At 39.0% G+C, this 26,018-nt stretch overlaps 1 protein-coding gene across 13 annotated transcripts in view; it reads right to left on the bottom strand.

Moving 5' to 3' along the window:
• Positions 1-26,018, bottom strand: part of PHKA1 (phosphorylase kinase regulatory subunit alpha 1) — a 143,335-nt gene that overhangs the window by 91,285 nt on the left and 26,032 nt on the right. For 7 of the 13 annotated variants that reach the window (XM_059050375.2, XM_059050376.2, XM_059050377.2 and 4 more), the window contains 6 exons: positions 9,705-9,803; positions 8,602-8,748; positions 7,573-7,626; positions 6,115-6,237; positions 1,977-2,072; positions 573-680 (listed from right to left, as the gene is read on the bottom strand). In XM_059050375.2, the coding sequence (XP_058906358.1) occupies positions 573-680; positions 1,977-2,072; positions 6,115-6,237; positions 7,573-7,626; positions 8,602-8,748; positions 9,705-9,803 (627 nt within the window). The remainder of the gene's footprint in view (positions 1-572; positions 681-1,976; positions 2,073-6,114; positions 6,238-7,572; positions 7,627-8,601; positions 8,749-9,704; positions 9,804-26,018) is intronic. The other 6 variants (XM_059050379.2, XM_067023611.1, XM_067023609.1 and 3 more) reach the window with 1 other exon arrangement.

Raw genomic sequence — 26,018 nt, 5'->3', positions numbered from 1 at the left:
ATGGTTCAAAATGTCACAAATAAGCTGACGTAAAGTAAGAAATTCCCAAGTGCTTCATAAAGAGCTATCTCAACAGTTTAATATAAGGAACATTTAAAGGGCCCCTTATCAAAAAACAAATAAAAAACTATGATGCTCCCAAACACTTGTACCTAAAATTATCTTATCAGTTTATTTAATTAAAGAATGAAACATTATGTTGCTTGGAAAAGTTAGCCCTTAAATCCATTATAAGTCATTACTATCCAAGCACAATTGCATTCGCAGTCACCAGACAGGCACTAGGGGGCGTTTTGAAAAGGAACTATCTAGGGTCTGATCTCAGAGCAACTTCAAGTACAGTACCAAGGTAGGAACCCCTGGGCAAGCATGACGGACATGGTTGCCAGGGGGAAAGATTTTTGCCAAGGATTGGCCATGCTCTCACTCTAAGAATCTGGAGGAAAATCTGTAATTAAGGCAGAATACAAAAGGCAAAAGATATATCCTTCAGATTTAATGAGCTATTCACAAATCTGATTGTTATGGTGACTAAAGCAGAAAAATGGAAGAGCCTTGAAGTTTCCCCTTACCTCTGCCATCAAGCTTCCTAAGATGTATAGAGACTGACCCCACATATGAGGCAGCTTGCCCATGGGGACTCGGTCCACAGTGTGAGGATTTTGATATTCTTCATCAACCTAAAAAAAAAAGATAAAGAGATAAAGAAAAAGAATAGAAGGTTTAGGGCTTCCCTGATGGTACAGTGGTTAAGAATCAGCCTGCCAATGCAGGGGACACAGGTTCGAGACCTGGTCCAGGAAGATCCCACATGCCGCAGAGCAACTAAGCCTGTGCACCACAACTACTGAGCCTGCACTCGAGAGCCAGTGAGCCACAACTACTGAGCCCGTGTGCTGCAACTACTGAAGCTCGTGCTCCTAGAGCCTGTGCTCCACAACAAGAGAAGCCACCACAATGAGAAGCCCATGCACCACAACAAAGAGTGGCCCCTGCTCACCACAACTACTAGAGAACGCCCGTGCACAGCAATGAAGACCCATCGCAGCCATAAATAAATAAATAAATAAATATTTAAAAAAAGAATAGAAGGTTTAAAATACTAGACAACAAAAAGCCTGAGTCTGGATTGTGATTCATACTCTATAAAACAGTCACATATGCAATGCACTGAAAAGTCAAGCACTATGACTACAGTCTAGGGCAGTGCCCCTCTAACTGTACATGGATACACACCACCTGAGGATCTTGTCCAATGGCATATTCTTACTGAGTAGATGTGGGGGAAGGCCTGAAATCTGCATTTCTAACAAGCTCTCAGGTTATGCTGCTGATGTTGCTAGGAGCTTAGTCCACTCATCCCCACCAGCATGGAAGATTGCATCTCTCCCCCGGCTAATGCTCTTTTGCAATGGAGAAGAGGAACAATGGTAATCTCAACTGGCATTTTGAGAAAATGGAGACATACTTCATTTTCCAAGCCTGATCTACTCAATTAAGCCCAGATGACTAGCCTTGAAGCAGAAAATATCAAATACTGAGAGTTCACACAGAACATCACTATAGCTCAGCCTACTGATCTCCATATCACTCAACCTTAAAGTTTGATTTTTTAAAAATCAATCTCTGAACAACTTATTTTATTTTTTAAAATTGAGGTTTGGCTGACATATAGAAAGGCATACATATTTAACATATGCATCTTGATGAGTTTGAGGACAAATATACACCTGTGAAACTACCTCTGTAAGATTTGATCTTGCCCTCGTCTTGCCCAGCAACAGTGCCATAACTGAGTCTGCTTTATAAATATACTTTCAAAGGAATAAAATCATATTTTAATTGTTCTATACCTAAAGAAAGACTTTAGAACATTAAAATCATAAGATTAAAAATTATTTGACTCAAGTAAGGCAGTCCTTTTGAGGTGCTGCTCCTCTTCTCCCAGCTCCATGTTATGGCACTGTCCAGATTACCTTGTCAGGAGGAACACTGTACAGCTCTGGCAGAAGTGGGACTCCATTTTTGCCTTTGATGAGGACTGCTTCAAGAGCCTCTCTGTATTCTTGAACCTGTAGAGAAAAGAAAAGGGGAACAAAATTCATAGAGTTCCCTTTGGGGATCTAGGGGAGGGTTGTAGCCAAAGAAGGTCCTATTGCAAAGGGGTATATTCACCTAGTGAAAGGAAAGAAAGGGAAGCAGTATTTACTAAATGCTGATGGAGGCCAGATACTATGCTAGGAGTTTTGCATACTGTTAATGCATTTAATTTTTTTTAAACATCTTTATTGGAGTATAATTGCTTTACAATGTTGTGTTACTTTCTGTTATATAACAAACTGCATCAGCTATATGTATACATTTATCCTCATATCCTCTCCCTCTTGCGTGTCTCTGCCACCCTCCCTATCACACCCCTCTAGGTGGTCACAAGTACCGAGCTGATCTCCCTGTGCTATGTGGCTGCCTCCCACTAGCTATCTAGTTTACATTTGGTAGTATATATATGTCAATTTCACTCTCTCACTTCATCCCAGCTTACCCTTCCCCCTCCCCATGTCCTCAAGTCCATTCTCTACGTCTGCATCATTATTCCTGTTCTGCTGATGAATGCATTTAATTTTAATAACCATCCAGATGTGTGTAATTAAAGGCTTTTAACAGGGAAATTAAGGCTCAAGGAGGTTATGAGCTTCTGAAAAATCATACAGCGAGTGCAACGATGAGCCCAGATTTGAGCCCAAGTCAGCCTGCCTCCACGTGCATGCTTCTACCCACTGTGTACTACACTGAGTAGAGCTTCTTGACTTTACATGTAATTGCTTTTAAAACTGTACTTTCGGGCTTCCCTGGTGGTGCAGTGGTTGAGAGTCCGCCTGCCGATGCAGGGGACACAGGTTCGTGCCCTGGTCCAGGAAGATCCCACGTGCCACGGAGCAGCTGGGCCCATGAGCCATGGCCGCTGAGCCTGTGCGTCCGGAACCTGTGCTCCGCAACGCGAGAGGCCACAACAGTGAGAGGCCTGCATACCGAAACTGTATATTTCCTGTCAAATTAAGTTTCTATTATGATCAAGTTTACATTTTTTTTGCTTAACAATTTGCTGTAGATTAGTAATAAATAAAAAGCAAAAAAAAACCCACTATAATTTATGGTGGAAAAAATATATAGTCAGTTCTGCTATGACAGTTGTTTTGAAAACACAAATTTGTTCCTATGCATTTGATATATTACAGAACAATTTGAGCATAACATGAATTTCACATCTGCTTACGCACAATTTCAACCTGAGAAGGCACTCAGCTGAACTGAGTCATGTAAGAATATATAACACACACACATGCACACACCTCAGAGCCATGAACCACAACCCATCCACATGTGGTGTTACAACTTTCCATCCAATTTCAGATAACTCTCCTACCACTCCCGAGCTGCTCCCTTCTCATGGCCAACTTGGCTGCATGGCTCTGTGCCTTCCCTTCTATTTAATCTCTTCTATTCCCTTCTTGCCCTATTTTTTAAATTCTTCCTCTCTGTTTGATATTCTTTTTTTTTTCTTTTCTCTTATGCTATCTCTCTTTTCCTCTCTTCCTCTGGCATGTAGGGTGGTAAGCACAGGAGCCCTGCAAGTGAGGTGGTAGGAACATGGTTCCACATATCCACAAGAAAACTTCAAGGTACAAGTGCCATATTTTTGTGGTATTTATATATTTCTTAACCATTTAACATGTATAAAGCTGTGGTACTGTTTTTTTTTCAATTATGAGAAAACCAAACACTAAAATAAAATTATATTTGAAGTATGAAACAACAGTTAATCCAAATTTTTAACAATGATATTAAATTTTAATATATATTTTAATAGCAGCATATTATTTTATACATGATCTCTAATTTAACATTTCATTCTTGTTGAACATTTAAATTACCACCAGACTTAATTTATATGAATGTAACAGTGATGAGCAGCATTGTATCTAAATGTGTGCCATCCTTGAAATAATTTTCTCAGAATATAATTTTTGAAAGAGGAGTGAATGAATGTGTTAAAGCCATTAATGTCTATCTGTGGTACTGTTTTTATTAGGTTCCTATCATTTTGAATGTATTTCTGACAAACTTTTTAAGTGTTTTCCTCAACCACATTTTCCCATACGGCCTATAGTTTTTACTTCTCAAATATGCAGAACGTGGTGATTTTTAGGGAACATCTATGTGTCTCATTATAGCCAAACTGACTGTACCGTGCACTTATCACATGTCTTCATCTGTGAAATTCCAAGAATTTTAGGGCTATCCACTTCTTCAATGAAGAGAGAAAAACTATTCTCATCGTATGTACAGGCATACCTTGTTTTATTGCACTTTGCTTTATTGTGCTACACAGATATTGTGGGTTTTTTTTGTTTGTTTGTGTTTGTTTTACAAATTGAAGGTTTGCAGCAACCCTGTGTTGAGCAAGTCTACTGGCATCATTTTTCCAACAGCATTTGCTCATTTTGTGTCTCTGTGTCACATTTCTGGGAATTCTCGAAGTATTTCAAAGCATGTACCAGCAAAAAGATCATGACCCATGGAAGGCTCAGATGATGGTTAGCATTTTTCAGCAATAAAGTATTTTTAACTAAGGTATGTACATTGTTTTTTTAGACATACTGCTATTGCACACTTAACAGAATGTAGTATAAACATAACTTGTATATGCACTGGGAAACCAAAAAGTTTCATATGACTTGCTTTATTGAGATATATGCAATATTTGTGCTGCTCTGAAGGGAACCTGCATATCTCTGAGGTATGCCTGTACAGAGAAACTGAAGAAGTCAATGACAGTACTTGGACTACTCAGTGGTCAGCAGCAAAGACAGGAAAAAAAAAAAGAATAAAAAAGAATCCAGGCCTTCCAGCTCCTTTTTTTCCCCTGAGAGTTCAAAACACCTGAATATGCTTTGTACTTAGTTGGCACATTTAATAAATAAATCTTTCTTGGAGCAAGCACAGTTTTTGAGAAACAATTCTGTGGAATTTGAGAAGGACTGAGAAAAATGGTAGAATCAAAATAAGGTGGTCAAGGGACTTCCCTGGTGGTCCAGTGGGTAAGACTCTGTGCTCCCAATGCAGAGGCCCCAGTTTCCATCTCTGGTCGGGGAACTAGATCCCACATGCATGACGCAACCAAGAATCTGCATGCCGAAGCCCGCATGCCTCAACTAAGAAGCCCGCATGCCACCAACTAAACATGCTGCAATGAAGATCCTGCATGCTGCAACTAAGACCCAGAGCAGCCAAGATGAATGAATAAATAAATAATAAATATTTTTTAAAAGTTTGGTTTAAAAAAAATAGGGTGCTCAAAATAGGGCAAGTATCTCTATTATTGCTTATCTTATTTCTTGCTCAAATAAGGATACTCTATATAAAGCTTAGAGTAAAACAGCACTTTGTGCCCTTGAAACTTTGGTGTAACCCTATTATTTAAACTCATATTGGCAGTTACAGATTACTATTGGCCAAAGTATTCAAATTACACAAAACTGTATTTATGTAGCCAAGTATAAACGACTTCCAAATGTGTTGGATTTATGTCCAAGTTTAGAACATAGTCAATTTGCAGAATGCCTGACATTAAACTAACTTGATTAAATTGTCCAGTCTCACTGTTTTCCAACAATGGTTTCTAAACTACTTTATTCATGTAGCTCAAAAAGCAATGATGACTGTATTTTGGGGGGTGAGGACAAGGTATAAGTGGGTTGTTGTTTTGTTTTTTGTTTGTTTTTGCTAAAGTCAGAATATCATTTCCAAGATTTATTTTTTTAAAAAAGACATACAAAGTCAGGAGGTAAATTCAAGTACCTCTGATGACTAAGGCAAGTATACAGGACTTGCTATTCTGCTTTCTATATTTATTAAAAGTCAAGTCTGAGTGATAGCAATATCCAGGTCTTCTAACTCTCAACATGTGCCCTCAACTACTAGTCTCTAGAAGACAACTCTGTCTCCTCCCTATTAGGGAAGACTTCCATTTGGACACAGGGTCAGCACAGTCATTAACTAAAAGAGGAAGACATAATAACAATCTGCTAAAAAGCTCTTTCCCCAGTGCATTACCTGTTCTGCATTCCCACTAAATACCCCATCAAGGATAAAGTATGTCCAGAACAATGGCCATTCACACTCAATGTTTTCAAATAACTTCAGCTCAGCTGGTTCATAGTACAGACGATTGGGATCCTGGTAAAAACACAATAAACAAAGTCTGTCTTATCACTCCAAGGTCAGACTATATCTTTAGTTCAGAGGTATTACAACACAGCCTTTCACCACTGATAGTTTGTTTCAGAGAAGGCAGAGCACATACATACTCCCCTCCTTTAGCAAGTACTTTTGTCATGTGATTCTAACTAGCAGAACTGGGATAATAATGATACTACAGGCAGGTGTAGAAGGAAGTGAGACTAATTTGTAATAAGCCTGAGTTTGGTTTTGTACTTGTTATGTTTGAGGTAGCAGCAGAACATACAAATAGAAATGTTCAGAAGGACAGCAAGAGATGAGGGTTTGGGAATCATCCTTAGAGAGGTGACACACGAATCACAAATTATGGATGTAGTACCTATATATAATGAACAAACAGCCCAAGAACAGAATCTTGGTAAACCCTGAGTTTAGTGAGGGAGGACAGAAAAGAGGAGAAAAATTAGGATGGTGTAGAGTTGTGGAAGTTAAAATAGGAAAATAATTTCAAGAAAATGTAGGGGTAGGTAATAATGATGTACTACAGAGAAGCTAAGGAGAATAAGGACTGAGAAAAGGCTACTGGATTGCTTACTTAGGAGATTATGATGATATTTCAGAGCACAATTTTAATAGATTGGTAGGGGCAGAAGTCAAAAGGCTTAAAGAATAAAATGGAAGACAGGAAGTAAACCAGAAGAGTTTGAGCTCGGTAATTTAAAAAAATTATAATGGCTCTCAACCAGCAAACCTGAGCCTTAAACGATGTTTACATTGTCAATGAAAGTGGTTACCAACCATTCATTCCATTTTAATACTACTAAATTTTCTCCATTGGTACTTCCAAGGAGAACTTTTGACAAGTGGAACAAAAGGAAGTTAACTTTTCAAGATCAAGTACTGTTTAGAACTAACCAACTGCAAAAGGTGGAAGGGATCCAAAAGGATCTACTGACAGAAAGATTTTCCCTTTGTAATAATTAAATATTTGGGGGGGGATATTTTGAGACTATGTAAATAATCTGTTTCTGCCTAAACTTTCATCCCCTGATTTAAGCATCCATCAGTAGCTCTTTCCTGAAACTAACCAACTTCAAGAGGTGGAAGGACTACACCTTCCTCTATTTTATTTAATCCAGAAGGGCTCACAAGCAAAACTTGGCAACTAATCCTAACAAAGGTAGCAAACATCATTTATTGTTATCCTATTTAGTGATTATTTGAAGTACCATCAATGAGGTAAGTATTTTCTCTAAATGAGGTATTTTCTCTGAATGAGGCTGCAGTAGTGACCATTCTACCTTGGACTCATTTTGGGGAAAACAAACCTACCTCTTTAGGAGTTTTATATCCATCTCGTAGAAAGCGACAGCAACCATAACGACCCTGGGAATGCAGAGGAAACAAGCCAGAAGAATGAACATTGGTACAGTAATATAATTAATCAGAAATGTATCCTTTGCAACAGCTACATGTGCCAACCTATCATCAATAGAGACATGATACTTAAAAAATAATTTAAAAAAATGCTGATATCAGTCCAGCAGCAGAAAGTGATTTCAGCAATGTGATTTCAAGTGAGGGCTAAGTTGCAGGCTCTTCCCTAAAGCAGTGTTTTTATTTTATCTTCTCCATGGCTTTCCACCATAGGATAAGTCCGTGACAGCCCAATTACTAATCTATGCGGTCCTGCTCACACAATTCATAAGAGATCACAGTTTTTTTAAAAAAGAAAACACAGTTTAAAATTTTTGAGATAATATGAGACTTACAGAAGAGTTCCCAAAACAATACAGAGTTCCTGTATATCCTTCAACCACTGTCCCCTAATATTAACATCTCAAATAACCACAGAATATTTACCAAAACTAAAAAATTAACCTTGGTACAACACTATTAACCAAAGTATAGAACTTATTTGGATTTCACCAGTTTTTTCACTAATGCTTTTTTCCGTTCCAGTATCCAATTTAGGGTACCACTGCATTTAGCTGGCATGTCTCCTTAGTCTCTTCTAATCTGTGATGGTTCCTCAGTCCTTCCCTATTTTTCATCATCGTGACATTTTTGCAGAGTGTTTGTCAGTTACTTTGTAGAATGCCTCTCGATTTGGTTTTGTCTGATGTTTTCTCATGATAAGATTGAGGTACCACACTCTTGGGAAGGACATCACAGAGGTGCTGTGCGCTTCCCAGTGCACTGTATCAGGGCGTACATGATGTCAGTACATCTTATTACCGGTGATGTTAACCCTGATCACTTGGTTAAATCACCAACATAGGTCATTTTCAAGACTCACAAAGATACTAATTTAGCCTTAAAGTTAGAGCTTAAAGAAAAGAAAGGCACATATGGACATACCTGAAGCTTAGTGATGATTTCCTGTTTTGTGAGCTCCACCAGCTGATTATCCTCTACTGCAAAGGCTGGGAAGGAAATAACTGAAAGTAGACTAGCATCAACCTCTTTGGATGTTGAAGCCCGGGGGAGTATTGAATTAAGGATAGACTAAAAGAAAGGAAGTCAAATGTGGCACATTAGTAAATAACTCAGGATTATAAAATTATTAGCTTTAGTTTCAAACGATGTATGTTGAAGAGGATCATTCAGTTGAAAATCTAAAAATGATTTAATAGTGAAAGCTTAGAAGACTACTTCTATAAATCATCCCTTGTCTTAATCCTGCTCTCAGTGCTTCCTAATCCTGATTCTTAAGCAGCTGCTAATGGATAAAGAATACCCTAACATCATTATCCCACCCATAATACTGTTGCTCCATTAGCAACTATCTAAGCATAAAGATAAAATGTAGCTGCTGGGAAGCAAGATGTGGAAGGCTTAGCTCCTAAATCCCTGAAATTTATCTTTTCCATGGAAAATTTTGCATTTTTAAAATTATAAGGTGAGATTGTATTCACTAGAACACCATGGGTGTCTAGTCAGGGTTTGAAGAAGACAAGAAAGGCCATCTTGTCAATAACAAGAACCTTACTCTTTCAATACAGAGAGTAATCCTAAACAAAACTGAAGATATGCATTTACCACTTAAACAGTCTAATCTCCAAACATCTAACCTGAGGGCCAACCGGGGACAAGAGAAAGTTTCAGAGCCACTACCAAGAAGAGCACTCAAAATCGATCACCTCTTGTTCTCTCGGGATATTTAGAAAAGGAAATACTCAGGAGCAGATCCCATATACCCTTGATACGATAATAGTGGAGAATTCCATATACTGTGATAGGATCACTTTATAACCTTGGGTGAGAGAACAGGACTATGATCTCTGTTATAGCTCATGCTGTATCAGGTTTATCTCTATAGGATGCTTGATAAGACATTTTTGGTACATGGTAATAAATCAGATTATGTACTCTCATTCAGTTCTCTTTATTCTAAAGCTCATGCTAAATTTGAGTCTGAGTAAAAATACATTTTTCTATAACATTGTCCATTATTCCCTTACCTGGCAGTGTTGCACTTCATCAGCTAGGACATGGATAACTGACTGGGGCCCACCTTTCACACCAAACAGGTCCAGTTCATCTAATGCCTCCAGGGCTGCCTTTGAGGAACAAAGAAGGAAAGGACAACTTTAGCATTATAAATGCATATATTTCTTCTCCCTCTACCCCGGTATCATATCAATGAACATGATATCATTTTAAATATGTTCAGCAGAACAGAAAATACAATAACATTCTTTATTCCCAGGGGCCTCTGAGGTTTTTTTTGGTCTCCCATACTGTCCCAGAGACACTTGAGATGGAGGCTGCAGTCATACTTTCATGATTAAAAATCCTCAACAAATTTGGTATAGAAGGAACATACCTCAACATAATAAAGGCCATATATAACAAACCCACAGCTAACATTCTACTCAGTGGTGAAAAATTGAAAGTTTCCCTGTAAGATTAAAGCAAGACAAGGCTGCCCACTCTCACCACTCTTATTCAACATAGTACTGGAAGTCCTAGCTAAAGCAATTGGGCAAGACAAAGAAATAAAAGGCATCCAAATTAGAAATGAAGAAGTAAAACTGTCATTATTTGAAGATGATATGATCTCATATATAGAAAACCCAAAAGACAACCAAAAAACTGTTGGAACTAATCAACAAATTCAGTAAAGTTACAGGATATAAAATCAACATACAGAAATCAGTTGTGTTTTCTGTACACTAACAACAAAACATCTAAAAAAGAAATAAAACTATCCCATTCACAACAGCATCAAAAGCAATAAAACAGAATAAATTTAACCAAAGAGGTGAAAGATCTGTATAATGAAAACTACAATGCTTTGATGACAGAAATTTAAGACAAAAACAAATGGAAAGATACCCCCATACTCATGGATCAGAAGAATTAATGTTGTTAAAATGTCTGGGCTTCCCTGGTGGCGCAGTGGTTGAGAGTTCACCTGCCGATGCAGGGGACGTGGGTTTGTGCCCCGGTCTGGGAAGATCCCACATGCCATGGAGCGGCTAGGCCCATGAGCCATGGCCACTGAGCCTGCACATCTGGAGCCTGTGCTCTGCAATGGGAGAGGCCACAACAGTGAGAGGGCTGTGTACCGCCAAAAAAAAAAGTCTATACTACCCAAATTCATCTATAGATCCAATGCAATCTGTATAAAAATTCCAATGCCTTTTTCACAGAAATTAAAAAAAATCCTAAAATTTGTATGGAATCACAAAAGACCCTAAATAGCCAAAGCTATTATGAGAAAGAAAAACAAAGCTGAAGGCATCACACTTCCTGATTTCAAACTATACTACAAAGGTATAGTAATTAAAATAGTATGATACAGGCATAAAAGTAGACACATAGACCAATGAAACAAAATAGAGAGCCCAGAAATAAACCCCTGCATTTACAGTCAATTAATATTTGATAAAGGAGGCAGGAACACTCAATGAGAAAATGATAGTCTCTTCAACGAACAGTTTTGGGAAAACTGGATAACCACATACAGAACAATAAAATTGGACCCCTATCTTATACCACACACACAAATTAACTCAAGGGCTTCCCTGGTGGAGCAGTGGTTGAGAGTCCGCCTGCCGATGCAGGGGACACGGGTTCGTGCCCCAGTCCGGGAAGATCCCACATGCCACAGAGTGGCTAGGCCCGTGAGCCATGGCCACTGAGCCTGCGTGACCGGAGCCTGTGCTCTGCAACAGGAGAGACCACAGCAGTGAGAGGCCCATGTACCACAAAAAAAAGAAAAAAAATTAACTCAAAATGGATTAAACATTAACACTGGATATCACAAAACTCCTCCTTCACACTGGTCTTGGCAATTACTATTTTAGATATGACACCAAAGGTATAAGCACAAAAGCAAAAATCAATAAGGGGGACTACATCAAACTAAAAAGCTTCGGCATAGAGAAGGGACTTGAGGACACAGGGAGGGGGAAGGATAAGCTGGGATGAAACGAGAGAGTGGCATGGACTTATATATACTACCAAATGTAAAATAGATAGCTAGTGGGAAGCAGCTGCATAACACAGGGAGATCAGCTCGGTGCTTTGTGACCACCTAGAGGGGCTGGATAGGCAGGGTGGAAGGGAGATGCAAGAGGGAGGAGATATGGGGATATATGTATATGTATAGCTGATTCACTTTGTTACAAAGCAGAAACTAACACACCATTGTAAAGCAATTATATTCCAATAAAGATGTTTATAAATAAATAAATAGATAAAAAGCTTCTGTACAACACAAGAAACAATCAAAAAGATGAAAAAGCAACCTAGAGAATGGGAGAAAATATTTGCAAACCACATATATAATGAGAAGTTTATATCCCAAATATATAAAGAACTTAAACATTCAATAATAAAAAAACCAAATAATTCAATTAAAAAATGGGCAAAGCAAATGAATAGACATTTTTTCCAAAGAGAACATACAAATGGTCAACAGGTACATGAAAAGATGCTGAACATCACTAATCAACAGGAAAATGCAAGTCAAAACCACAATGCAATATCACCTCACATCTGTCAGAATGGTTATCATAAAAAAGATAAGTATGGGTGAGGACATGGATAAAAGCAAACCTTGTACACTGTTGGGGGAAATGCAAGTTGGTTCAGCCACTATGGAAAATAATAAGTATGGAGGTTACTCAAAAAATTAAATTAGAACTACCATATGATCCAGCAATTTCACTTTGGGGTATATATCCAAAAGAAATAAAAACAGGATATCAGAGAAATATATGCACTCCTATGTTTACTGCAGCATCATTCACAATGTACGGAAACAATCTAAGTGTCTGTCAACAGATGAATGGACAAAGAAATGTGGTGTACGTGTGTGTGCATATGCTTCTGTGTGTGTGTGTATGTGTATGTGTGTGTATGTGTGTATAATGGAATATCATTCAGCCATAAGAAAGAAGGAGGAGATTGGTTCAAGATGGTAGACTAGAAGGATGTGCGCTCACTCCCTCTTGCGAGAGCACCAGAATCACAACTAACTGCTGAACAATCATCGAAAGGAAGACACTGGAACTCACCAAAAAAGATACCACACATCCAAAGACAAAGGAGAAGCCACAGTGAGATGGTAGAAGGGGGCGCAATCACAATAAAATCAAATCCCAAAACTGCTGGGTGGGTGACTCACAAACTGGAGAACACTTATTCCACAGAAGTCCATCCAATGGAGTGAAGGTTCTGAGCCCCACGTCAGGCTTCCCAACCTGGAGGTCTGGCAATGGGAGGAGGAATTCCTAGAGAATCAGACTTTAAAGGCTAGCGGAATTTGAATGCAGGACTTTGACAGGACTGGGGGAAACAGAGACTCCACTCTTGGAGGGCACACACAATGTAGTGTGCGTATTGGAACCCAGGGGAAGGATCAGTGACCCCATAGGAGACTGAACCAGACAAACCTGCTAGTGTTGGAGGGTGTCCTGCAAAGGTGGGGGGGCGGGCTGTGGCTCACCACGGGGACAAAGACACTGGCAGCAGAAGTTCTGGGAAGTACTCCTTGGCGTGAGCCCTACCAGAGTCTGCCATTAGCCCCACTAAAGAGCTGGGTAGGCTACAGTGTTGGGTCGTCTCAGGCCAAACAACCAACAGGGAGGGAACCCAACCCCACCCATCAGCAGACAATCGGATTAAAGTTTTACTGGGCTCTGCCCTCCAGAGCAACACTCAGCTCTACCCATCACCAGCCTCTCCCATCAGGAAGCGCAAGCCTCTTAAATAGCCTAATCCACCAGAGGGCAGACAGCAGAAGCAAGAAGAACTACAATCCTGCAGCTTGTGGAACAAAAACCACGTTCACAGAAAGACAGACAAAATGAAAAGACATCTGTTTATACCAGATGAAGGAACAAGATAAAACCCCAGAAAAACAACTAAATGAAGTGGAGATAGGCAACCTTCCAGAAAATGAATTCAGAATAATGACAATGAAGATGATCTAGGACCCCAGAAAAAGAATGGAGGCAAAGATAGAGAAAATGTAAGAAATGTTTAACAAAGACCTGATAGAAATAAAGAACAAACACCTTCAATAATTGAAGAACAAAGAAACAGAGATGAAGAACACAGTAATTGAAATGAAAAACACACTAAAAGGAATCAATAGCAGAATAACTGAGGCAGAAGAACAGATAAGTGACCTGGAAGACAGAATGGTGGAATTCATTGATGTGGAACAGAATAAAGAAAAGAGAATGAAAAGAAATGAAGACAGCCAAAGAGACCTCTGGGACAACATTAAACACAAAAACATTCGCATTATAGGGGTCCCAAAAGGAGAAGAGAGAAAGGACCCGAGAAAATACTTGAAGAGAGTAGAGTTGAAAACTTCCCTAACATGGGAAGGGAAATAGCCACCCAAGTCCAGGAATCACAGAGAGTCCCAGGCAGGATAAACCCAAGGAGAAATATGCCACGACACAGTAAACAAACTGACAAAAATTAAAAACAAAGAAAAACTACTGAAAGCAACAAGGGAAAAACTACAAATAACATACAAGGGAACTCGATAAGGTTAACAGCTGATTTCTCAGAACAAACGTTACAAGCCATAAAGGAGTGGCATGATATATTTAAACTGATGATAGGAAAGAACCTACAACCATGATTACGCTTCCTGGCAAGGATCACATTCAGATTTGAAGGAGAAATCAAAAGCTTTACAAACAAGCAAAAGATAAGAGAATTCAGCACCACCAAACAAGCTATACAACAAATTCTAAAGGAACTTCTCCAAGCGGGAAACACAAGAGAAAAAAAGGCCCTACAGAAACAAACCCATAACAATTTAGAAAATGATAATAGGAACATATATATCAATAATTACCTTAAATGTGAATGGATTAAATGCTCCAACCAAAAGACACAGCCTCACTGAATGCACAAGACCCATATATATGCTGTCTACAAGAGACCCACTTCAGACCTAGGGACACATACAGATTGAAAGTGAGGGGATGGAAAAAGATATTCCATACAAATGAAAATCAAAAGGAAGACGGAGTAGCAATACTCATATCAGATAAAATAGACTTTAAAATAAAGAATGTTACAAGAGACAAAGAAGGACACTACATAATGATCAAGGGATCAATCCAACAAGAAGATATAACAATTATGAACATATATGCACCCAACATAGAAGCACTTCAATACATAAGGCAACTGCTAACAGCTATAAAAGAGGAAATCAATAGTAACACAATAATAGTGGGGGACTTTAACACCTCACTTACACCAGGGGACTGATCATCCAAACAGAAAATTAATAAGGAAACACAAGCTTTAAATGACACAATAGACCAGATAGATTTAACTGATATTTACAGGACATTGCATCCCAAAACTGCAGATTACACTTTCTTCTCAAGTGCACATGGAACATTCTCCAGAATAGATCACATCTTGGGTCACAAATCAAGCCTCAGTAAGTTTAAGAAAACTGAAATAATATCAAGCATTTTTTCTGAACACAACACTATGAGATTAGAAATCAACTAGAGGGGAAAAAAATGTAAAAAACAAACACATGGAGGCTAAACAATACATTACTAAATAACCAAGAGATCACTGAAGAACTCAAAGAGGAAATTAAAAAATCCCTAAAGACATATTACAACGAAAACACGACTATCCCAAACCTAAGGGGTGTACCAAAAGCAGTTCTAAGAGGGAAGTTTATAGCTATACAAGCCTACCTCAAGAAACAAGAAACAACTCAAATAAAAAATCTAACCTTACACCTAAAGGAACTAGAGAAAGTAGAACAAACAAAGCCCAAAGTTAGTAGAAGGAAAGAAATCATTAAGATCAGAGCAGAAATAAATGAAACAGAAAAAAACGAAAACAATAGCAAAGATCAATAAAATTAAAAGCTGGTTCTTTGAGATGATAAACGAAATTGATAAACCATTAGCCAGACTCATCAAGAAAAACAGGGAGAGGACTCAAATCCATAAAAGTAGAAATGCAAAAGAAGTTACAACAGACACCACAGAAATACAAAGCATCCTAAGAGACTATTATAAGTAACTCTATGCCAAAAAAATGGACAACCTGGAAGAAATGCACAAATTCTTAGAAAGGTATAAACTTCCAAGACTGAACCAGGAAGAAATAGAAATTATGAACAGATCAGTCATAAGTAATGACATTGAAATGGTGATTAAGAATCTTCCAACAAAAGCCCAGGACGAGAAGGCTTCACAGGTGAATTCTATCAAACATTTAGAGAAGAGCTAACACCCATCTTTCTCAAACTCTTCCAAAAAATTGCAGAGGAAGAAATACTCCCAAACTCAGTCTATGAGGCCACCATCACACTGATACCAAAACCAGACAAAGATACTACAAAAAAAGAAAATTACAGACCAATATCACTGATGAATATAGATGCAAAAATTCTCAACAAAATACTAGCAAACAGAATCCAACAACACATTAAAAGGATCATACACCATGATCAAGTGGGGTTTATCACAGGGATGCAAGGATTCTTCAGTATACGAAACCAATCAATGGGATACACCATATTAACAAATAGAAGAATAAAAACCATATGATCATATCAACACATGCAGAAAACGCTCTTGACAAAATTCAACACCGGTTTATGATAATAACTGTCCAGAAACTGGGCATAAAGGGAACCTACCTCAACATAATAAAGGCCATATACGACAAACCCACAGCAAACATCATTCTCAATGGTGAAAAAGTGAAAGAATTTCCTCTAAGATCAGGAACAAGACAAGGATGACCACTCTCACCACTCTTATTCAACAGAGTTTTTGAAGTCCTAGCCACGGCAATCAGAGAAAGAAAAGAAATAAAAGGAATACAAATTGGAAAAGAAGAAGTAAAACTGTCACTGTTTGCAGATGACATGGTACTACACATAGAGAAACCTAAAGATACCAACAGAAAACTACTAGAGCTAATCAATGAATTTGGTAAAGTTGCAGGATACAAAATTAATACACAGAAATCTCTGGCATTCCTATATGCTAATGATGAAAAATCTGAAAGAGAAATTAAGGAAACACTCCCATTTACCACTGCAACAAAAAGAATAAAATACCTAGGAATAACTCTACCAAGGGAGACAAAAGACCTGTATGCAGAAAATTATAAGACACTGATGAAAGAAATTAAAGATGATGCAAATAGATGGAGAGATACACCATGTATTTCAATTGGAAGAATGAATATTGTGAAAATGACTATATTACCCAAAGCAATCTACAGATTCGATGCAATCCCTATCAAATTACCAATGGCATTTTTTACAGAACTAGAACAAAAAATCTTAAAATTTGTATGGAGAACCAAAAGAACCCAAATAGCCAAAGCAGTCTTGAGGGAAAAAAAAAAGGAGCTGTAGGAATCAGCCTCCGTGACTTCAGACTATATTACAAAGCTACAGTAATCAAGATAGTATGGTACTGGCACAAAAACAGAAATATACATCAATGGAACAGGACAGAAAGCTCAGCGATAAACCCAGGCGCCTATGGTCACCTAATCTATGACAAAGGAGGCAAGAATATACAATGAAGAAAAGACAGTCTCTTCAATAAGTAGTGCTGGGGAAACTGGACAGCTGCATGTAAAAAAATAAACTTAGAACACTCCCTAACACCAAACACAAAAAATAAACTCAAAATGGATTAGACACCTAAATGTAAGACTGGACATTATAAAACTCTTAGAGGAAAACACAGGAAGAACACTCTTTGACCTAAATCACAGCAAGATCTTTTTTGATCCACCTCCTAGAGTAATGCAAAGAAAAACAAAAATAAACAAGTGGGACCTGGAAACCATAAGATGAAAAGACAACCCTCAGAATGGGAGAAAATATTTGCAAATGAAACAACGGACAAAGGATTAATCTCCAAAATATATAAGCAGCTCATCAGAGAGTGTGGGTGGCAGAGGGGGAAGCTTTGGAGCCGTAGAGGAGAGCGCAGCAACAGGGTGCAGAGAGCAAAGCGGAAAGATTCCTGCACGGAGGATCGGTGCCGACCAGCAGTCACCAGCCCAAGAGGCTTGTCTGCTCACCCGCTGGGTTGGGGGGGGGACTGGGAGTTGAGGCTCGGGCTTCGGTAGCCGGGAGAGGACTGAGGTTGGCTGCGTGAACGCAGCCTGAAGGGGTTAGTGCGCCACAGCTAGCTGGGAGGGAGTCCGGGAGAAGTCTGGAGCTGCTGAAGACGCAAGAGACTTTTTCTTCCCTCTTTGCTTCCTGGTGTGCAAGGAGAGGGGATTAAGCACGCAGCTTAAAGGAGCTCCAGAGATGGGCATGGAGCTGGTGTAGAGACAAGAGAATTTTTCTTGCCTCTTTGTTTCCTGGTGCGTGAGGAGAGGGGATTAAGTGCGCAGCTTAAAGGAGCTCCAGAAATGGGCGCAAGCCGCGGCTATCAGCGCGGACACCAGAGATGGGCATGAGATGCTAAGGCCACTGCTGCTGCCACCAAGAAGCCTGTGTGCAAGCACAGGCCACTATCCACACCTCCCCTCTTGGGAGCCTCTGCACCCCGCCACTTCCAGGGTCCTGTGATCCAGGGAAAACTTCCCTGGGAGAACGCACAGCACGCCTCAGGCTGGTGCAAAGTCACACCGGCCTCTGCTGCTGGGGGATTGCCCCACATCTGTAGCCGTCCCACCTCACGGCCTGAGTGAGCCAGAGCCCTTGAAGCAGCTGCTCCTTTACCCTGTCCGGTCTGAGTGAAGAGCAGATGCCCTCAGGCGACCTATATGCAGAGGCGGGTCCAAATCCAAAGCTGAACCCCTGGAGCTGTGAGAACTAAGAGGAGAAAGGGAAATCTCTCCCAGCAGCATCAGAAGCAGTGGATTAAAGCTCCACAATTAACCTGATGTACCTCACATCTGTGGTATATCTGAATAGACAATGAATCATCCCAAATTGAGGAGGTGGACTTTGGGAGCAAGATATATTATTTTTTCCCCTTTTTCTCTTTTTGTGAGTGTGTATGTGTGTGCTTCTGTGTGGGATTTTGTCTGTATAGCTTTGCTTTCACCATTTGCCCTAGGGTTCTGACAGTCCCGATTCTTTTTTAACTTCTTAATAGTTATTTTTTATTTTAATAACTTTATTTTATTTTATCCTACTTTATTTTACCTTCTTTCTTTCATTCTTTCTTTCTCTCCTCTCTCTCTCTCACTATCTCCCGTGCCCTCTCCTTCTCTCCCTCCTCCTCCCCCTCTCCCTCTTTCTTTCTATTTTTTCTCCCTTTTATTCTGAGCTGTGTGGATTAAGGCTCTTGGTGCTCCAGCCAGGCGTCAGGGCTGTGTGTCTGAGGTGGGAGAACGAACTTCAGGACACTGGGCCACAAGAGAGCCCCCAGCTCCACGTAATATCAAATGGCGAAAATCTCCCAGAGATCTCCATCTCAACACCAAGACCCAGACTCACTCAACGACCAGCAAGCTACAGTGCTGGACACCCTATTCCAAACAACTAGCAAGACAGGAACACAGCCCCATCCATTAGCAAAGAGGCTGCCTAAATATATAAAAAGGCTACAGACACCCCAAAATATACCACCAGACGTGGACCTGCCCACCAGAAATACAAGATCCAGCCTCATCCACCAGAACAGAGGCACTAGACCCCTCAACCAGGAAACCTACTCAACACACCGAACCAACCTTACCCACTGGGGACAGACACGAAAAACAACGGGAACTACGAACCTTCAGCCTGTGAAAAGGAGACCCCAAACACAGTAAGAAAAGCAAAATGAAAAGACAGAAAAACACACAGCAGATGAAGGAGCAAGGTCAAAACCCAACAGACCTAACAAATGAAGAGGAAATAGTCAGTCTACCTGAAAAAGAATTCAGAGTAATGATAGAAAAGATGATCCAAAATCGTGGAAATAGAATAGACAAAATGCAAGAAACATTTAACAAGGACCTAGAAGAACTAAGGAGGAAGCAAGCAATGATGAACAACACAATAAATGAAATTAAAAATATTCTAGAAGGGATCAATAGCAGAATAACTGAGGCAGAAGAACGGATAAGTGACCTGGAAGATAAAATAGTGGAAATAACTACTGCAGAGCACAAAAAAGAAAACAGAATGAAAAGAACTGAGGACAGTCTCAAGACATCTGGGACAACATTAAACGCACCAACATTCGAATTATAGGCGTCCCAGAAGAAGACAAAAAGAAAGGGACTGAGAAAATATTTCAAGAGATTATAGTTGAAAACTTCCCTAATATGGGAAAGGAAATAGTTAATCAAGTTCAGGAAGCACAGAGAGTTCCATACAGGATAAATCCAAGGAGAAACATGCCAAGACACATATTAAACAAACTATCAAAAATTAAATATAGAAGAAAACATATTAAAAGCAGGAAGGGAAAAACAACAAATAACACACAAGAGAATCCCCATAAAGTTAACAGCTGACATTTCAGCAAAAACTCTGCAAGCCAGAAGGGAGTGGCAGGACATATTTAAAGTGATGAAGGAGAAAAACCTACAACCAAGATTACTCTACCCAGCAAGGATCTCACTCAGATATGATGTAGAAATTAAAACGTTTACAGACAAGCAAAAGCTGAGAGACTTCAGCACCACCAAACCAGCTTTAAAGCAAATGCTAAAGGAACTTCTCTAGGCAAGAAACACAAGAGAAGGAAAAGACCTATAAGAACAAACACGAAACAATTAAGTAAATGGTAACAGGAACATATCAATAATTACCATAAATGTAAATGGATTAAATGCTCCCACCAAAAGACACAGACTGCCTGAATGGATACAAAAACAAGACCCATATGTACGCTGTCTACAAGAGATGACTTCAGACCTAGGGACACATACAGACTGAAAGTGAGGGGATGGAAAAAGATATTCCATGCAAATGGAAATCCGAAGAAAGCTAGAGTAGCAATTTTCATATCAGACAAAATAGTCTTTAAAATAAAGACTATTACAAGAGACAAAGAAGGACACTACATAAGGATCAAGGGATTGATCCATGAAGAGGATATAACAATTGTAAATATTTATGCACCCAACATAGGAGCACCTCAATACATAAGGCAAATACTAACAGCCATAAAAGAGGAAATCAACAGTAACACAATCACAGTAGGGGACTTTAACACGCCACTTTCACCAATGGATAGATCATCCAAAATGAACATAAAAAGGAAACATAAGTTTTTAATGATACCTTAAAGGAGATTCACTTAATTGATATTTATAGGATATTCCATCCAAAAACAATAGAATACATATTTTTTCTCAAGTGCTCATGGAACATTCTCCAGGATAGATCAGATCTTGGGTCACAAATCTAGCCTTTGTAAATTTAAGAAAATTGAAATCATATCAAGTATCTTCTCCGAGCACAATGCTATGAGACTAGATATCAAATACAGGAAAAGATCTGTAAAAAAATAAAAACACATGGAGGTTAAACAATACACTACTTAATAACGAAGTGATCACTGAGGAAATCAAAAAATACCTAGAAAGAAATGACAAGGGAGACACAACGACCCAAAAACCTATGGGATGCAGCAAAAGCAGTTCTAAGAGGGAAGTTTATAGCAATACAATCCTTCCTTAAGAAACAGGAAACAACTCGAAAAAACAACCTAACTTTGCACCTATAGCAAATAGAGAAGGAAGAACCAAAAAAACCCCCAAATTTAGCAGAAGGAAAGAAATCATAAAGATTAGATCAGAAATAAGTGAAAAAGAAATGAAGAAAATGACAGCAAAGATCAATAAAACTAAAAGCTGGTTCTTTGAGAAGATAAACAAAATTGATAAACCATTAGCCAGACTCATCAAGAAAAAAAGGGAGAAGGCTCAAATCAACACAATTAGAAATGAAAAAGGAGATGTAACAACGGACACTGCAGAAATACAAAAGATTCTAAGAGATTACTACAAGCAACTGTATGCCAATAAAATGGACAATCTGGAAGAAATGGACAAATTCTTAAAAATGCACAAGCTGCCGAGACTGAACCAGGAAGAAATAGAAAATATGAACAGACCAATCACAAGCACTGAAATTGAAACTGTGATTCAAAAATCTTCCAACAAACAAAAGCCCAGGACCAGATGGCTTCACAGGTGAATTCTATCAAACATTTAGAGAAGAGCTAACACCTATCCTTCTCAAACTCTTCCAAAAGATAGCAGAGGGAGGAACACTCTCAAACTCATTCTATGAAGCCACCATCACCCTGATACCAAAACCAGGCAAAGACGTTACAAAGAAAGAAAACTACAGGCCAATGTCACTGATGAACATAGATGCAAAATCCTCAACAAAATACTAGCAAACAGAATGAACAGCACATTAAAAGGATCAGACACCATGATCAAGTGGGGTTCATCCCAATAATGCAAGGATTCTTCAATATATTCAAATCAATCAACGTGATACACCATATCAACAAGCTGAAGGAGGAAAACCATAGGATCATCTCAATAGTTGCAGAGAAAGCTTTTGACAAAATTCAACACCCATTTATGATAAAAGCCCTGCAGAATGTAAGCATAGAGGGAACTTTCCTCAACATAATAAAGGCCATATATGACAAACCCACAGCCAGCATTGTTCTCAATGGTGAAAAACTGAAACCATTTCCACTAAGATCAGGAACAAGACAAAGTTGCCCACTCTCACCACTCTTATTCAACATAGTTTTGGAAGTTCTAGCCACAGCAATCAGAGAAGAATAAGAAATAAAGGGAATCCAAACTGGAAAAGAAGAAATAAAGCTGTCAGTGTTTGCAGATGACATGATACTATACATGGAGAATCCTAAAGAGGCTATCAGAAAACTACTAGAGCTAATCAATGAATTTGGGAAAGTAGCAGGATACAAAATTAATGCACAGAAATCTTTGGCATTCTTTATACACTAATGATGAAAAATCGGAGAGTAAAATTAAGAAAACACTCCCATTTACCACTGCAACAAAAAGAATAAAGTATCTAGGAATAAACCTACCTAAGGAGACAAAAGACTTGTATGCAGAATATAATAGGAAACTGATGAAAGGAATTAAAGATGATACAAATAGATGGATAGATATACCATGTTCCTGGATCAGAAGAATCAACTTTGTGAAAATGACTCTACTACCCAAAGCAATCTACAGATTCAATGCAATCCCTATCAAACTACCACTGGCATTTTTTACAGAACTGGAACAAAAAATTTCACAATTTGTATGGAAACACAAAAGATTCCAAATAGCCAAAGCAATCTTGAGAACGAAAAATGGAGCTGGAGGAATCAGGCCCCCTGACTTCAGACTACACTACAAAGCTACAGTTATCAAGACAGTATGGTACTGGCACAAAATCAGAAATATAGATCAATGGAACCGGATAGAAAGCCCAGAGATAAATCCACACATATATGGTCACCTTATGTTTGATAAAGGAGGCAAGAATATACAGTGGAGAAAAGACAGCCTCTTCAATAAGTGGTGCTGGGAAAACTGGACAGGTACATGGAAAAGAAAGAGATTAGAACACTCCCTAACACCATAGACAAAAATAAACTCAAAATGGGTTAAAGACCTAAATGTAAGGCCAGACACTATCAAACTCTTAGAGGAAAACATAGGCAGAACACTCTATGACATAAATCACAGCAAGATCCTTTCTGACCCACCTCCTAGAGAAATGGAAATAAAAACAAAAATAAACAAATGGGACCTAATGAAACTTAAAAGCTTTTGCACAGCAAAGGATATCACAAAGAAGACCAAAAGACAGCTCTCAGAATGGGAGAAAATAGTTGCAAATGAAGCAACTGACAAAGGATTAATCTCCAAAATTTATAAGCAAATCATGCAGCTCAATAACAAAAAAACAAACCACCCAACCAAAAATGGGCAGAAGAACTAAATAGATATTTCCCTAAAGAACATATACAGATTGCCAACAAACACATGAAAGAATGTTCAACATCATTAATCATTAGAGAAATGCAAATCAAAACTACAATGAGATATCATCTCACACTGGTCAGAATGGCCATCATCAAGAAATCTAGAAACAGTAAATGCTGGTGAGGGTGTGGAGAAAAGAGAACACTCTTGCAGTGTTGATGAGAATGTAAATTGATACAGCCACTATGAAGAACAGTATGGAGGTTCCTTAAAAAACTACAAATAGAACTACCATATGACCCAGCAATCCCAATACTGGGCATATACCCTGAGAAAACAATAATTCAAAAAGAGTCATGTACCAAAATGTTCATTGCTGGGCTTCCCTGGTGGTGCAGCAGTTGAGAATCCGCCTGCCGATGCAGAGGACGCAGGTTCGTGCCCCGGTCCGGGAAGATCCCACATGCCGCGGAGCGGCTGGGCCCGTGAGCCATGGCCGCTGAGCCTGCGTGTCCAGAGCCTGTGCTCCACAACGGGAGAGGCCACAACAGTGAGAGGCCCGTGTACCACCAAAAAAAAAAAAAAATGTTCACTGAAGCTCTATTTACAATAGCCAGGACATGGAAGCAACCTAAGTGTCCATCAACAGATGAATGGATAAAGAAGATGTGGCACATATATACAATGGAATATTACTCAGCCATAAAAAGAAACGAAACTGAGTTATTTGTAGTGAGGTAGATGGACCTGGAGTCTGTCATACGGAGTGACGTAAGTCAGAAGGAGAAGAACAAATACCGTATGCTAACACATATATATGGAATCTAAGGGAAAAAAATGTCATGAAGAGCCTAGGGGAAGGATGGGAATAAAACACAGACCTACTAGAGCATGGCCTTGAGGATATGGGGAGGGGGAAGGGTAAGCTCTGACGAAGTGAGAGAGTGGCCTGGACATATACACACTACCAAACATAGGGTGGATAGCTAGTGGGAAGCAGCTGCATGGCACAGAGAGATCAGCTAGGTGGTTTGTGACCACCTAGAGTGGTGGGATATGGAGGGTGGGAGGGAGGGAGATGCAAGGGGGAAGAGATATGGGAACATATGTATATGTATAACTGATTCACTTTGTTGTAAAGCAGAAACTAACACACTATTCTAAAGCAATTATACTCCAATAAAGATGTTAAAAAAGCATGAAACATTAAAAAAAAGAAAAAAACCATAATGAGATATGGCCTCACCAAAAAAATACCTCATGCAGCTCAATATTTTACAGAAACACACAACCCAATCCAAAAATGGGCAGAAGACCTAGATAGATATTTCTCCAAAGAAGATATACAGATGGCCAAGAAGCACATGAAAAGCTGCTCAACATCACTAATTATTAGAGGAATGAAAATCAACACTACAGTGAGGTATCACCTCACACCAGTTAGAATGGGCATCATCAGAAAATCTGCAAACAACAAATGCTGGACAGGGTATGGAGAAAAGGGAACCCTCTTGCGCTGTTTGTGGGAATGTAAATTGATACAGCCACTATGGAGAACAGTATGGAGGTTCCTTAAAAAACTAAAAATAGAATTACCATATGATCCAGCAATCCCACTACTGCGCATATACCTAGAGAAACCATAATTCAAAAAGACACATGCACCCCAATGTTCATTGCAGCACTATTTACAATAGCCAGGTCATGGAAGCAGCCTAAATGCCCATCGACAGACAAATGGATAAAGAAGTTGTGGTACATATATACAATGGAAAATTACTCAGCCATAAAAAAGAACGAAATTGAGTCATTTGTTGAGACGTGGATGGATCTGGAGACTGTCATACAGAGTGAAGTAAGTCAGAAAGAGAAAGACAAATATCGTATATTAACGCATGTATGTGGAACCTGGAAAAATGGTACAGATGAAACAGTTTGCAGGGCAGAAATAGAGACACAGATGTAGAGAAAAGTATGGACACCAAGGGAGGAAAGTGGTGGGGGGGGGTGGTGGTGGTGGTGTGATGAATTGGGAGATTAGGATTGACATATATACACTAATATGTATAAAATGGATAACTAATAAGAACCTGCTGTATAAAAAAATAAATAAAAAGAAAAAAGAAAAAAAAGAAAGAAGGAAAACCTACCATTTACGACAATATTGATGTACCTTGGGGGCATTATGCTAAGTGAGATAAGCAGGTAGAGGAAGACAAATATTGTATTATATAACATATTTTGAACCTAAAAAAGTCAAACTCATAAAAACAGAGTAGAATGAGTTATTTTCTAAGCATTAATTCCCTGAAGTAGAGGATATAAACAATTTTTAAGACGTAATGCTGAACTCCCTTTCATGCAAG

This window comes from Kogia breviceps, chromosome X, assembly GCF_026419965.1.
Source record: "Kogia breviceps isolate mKogBre1 chromosome X, mKogBre1 haplotype 1, whole genome shotgun sequence".
Classification (NCBI taxonomy): domain Eukaryota; kingdom Metazoa; phylum Chordata; class Mammalia; order Artiodactyla; family Physeteridae; genus Kogia; species Kogia breviceps.
The sequence above is the reverse complement of the archived record's forward strand: the minus strand, read 5'-3'. Positions and strand labels throughout refer to the sequence as shown.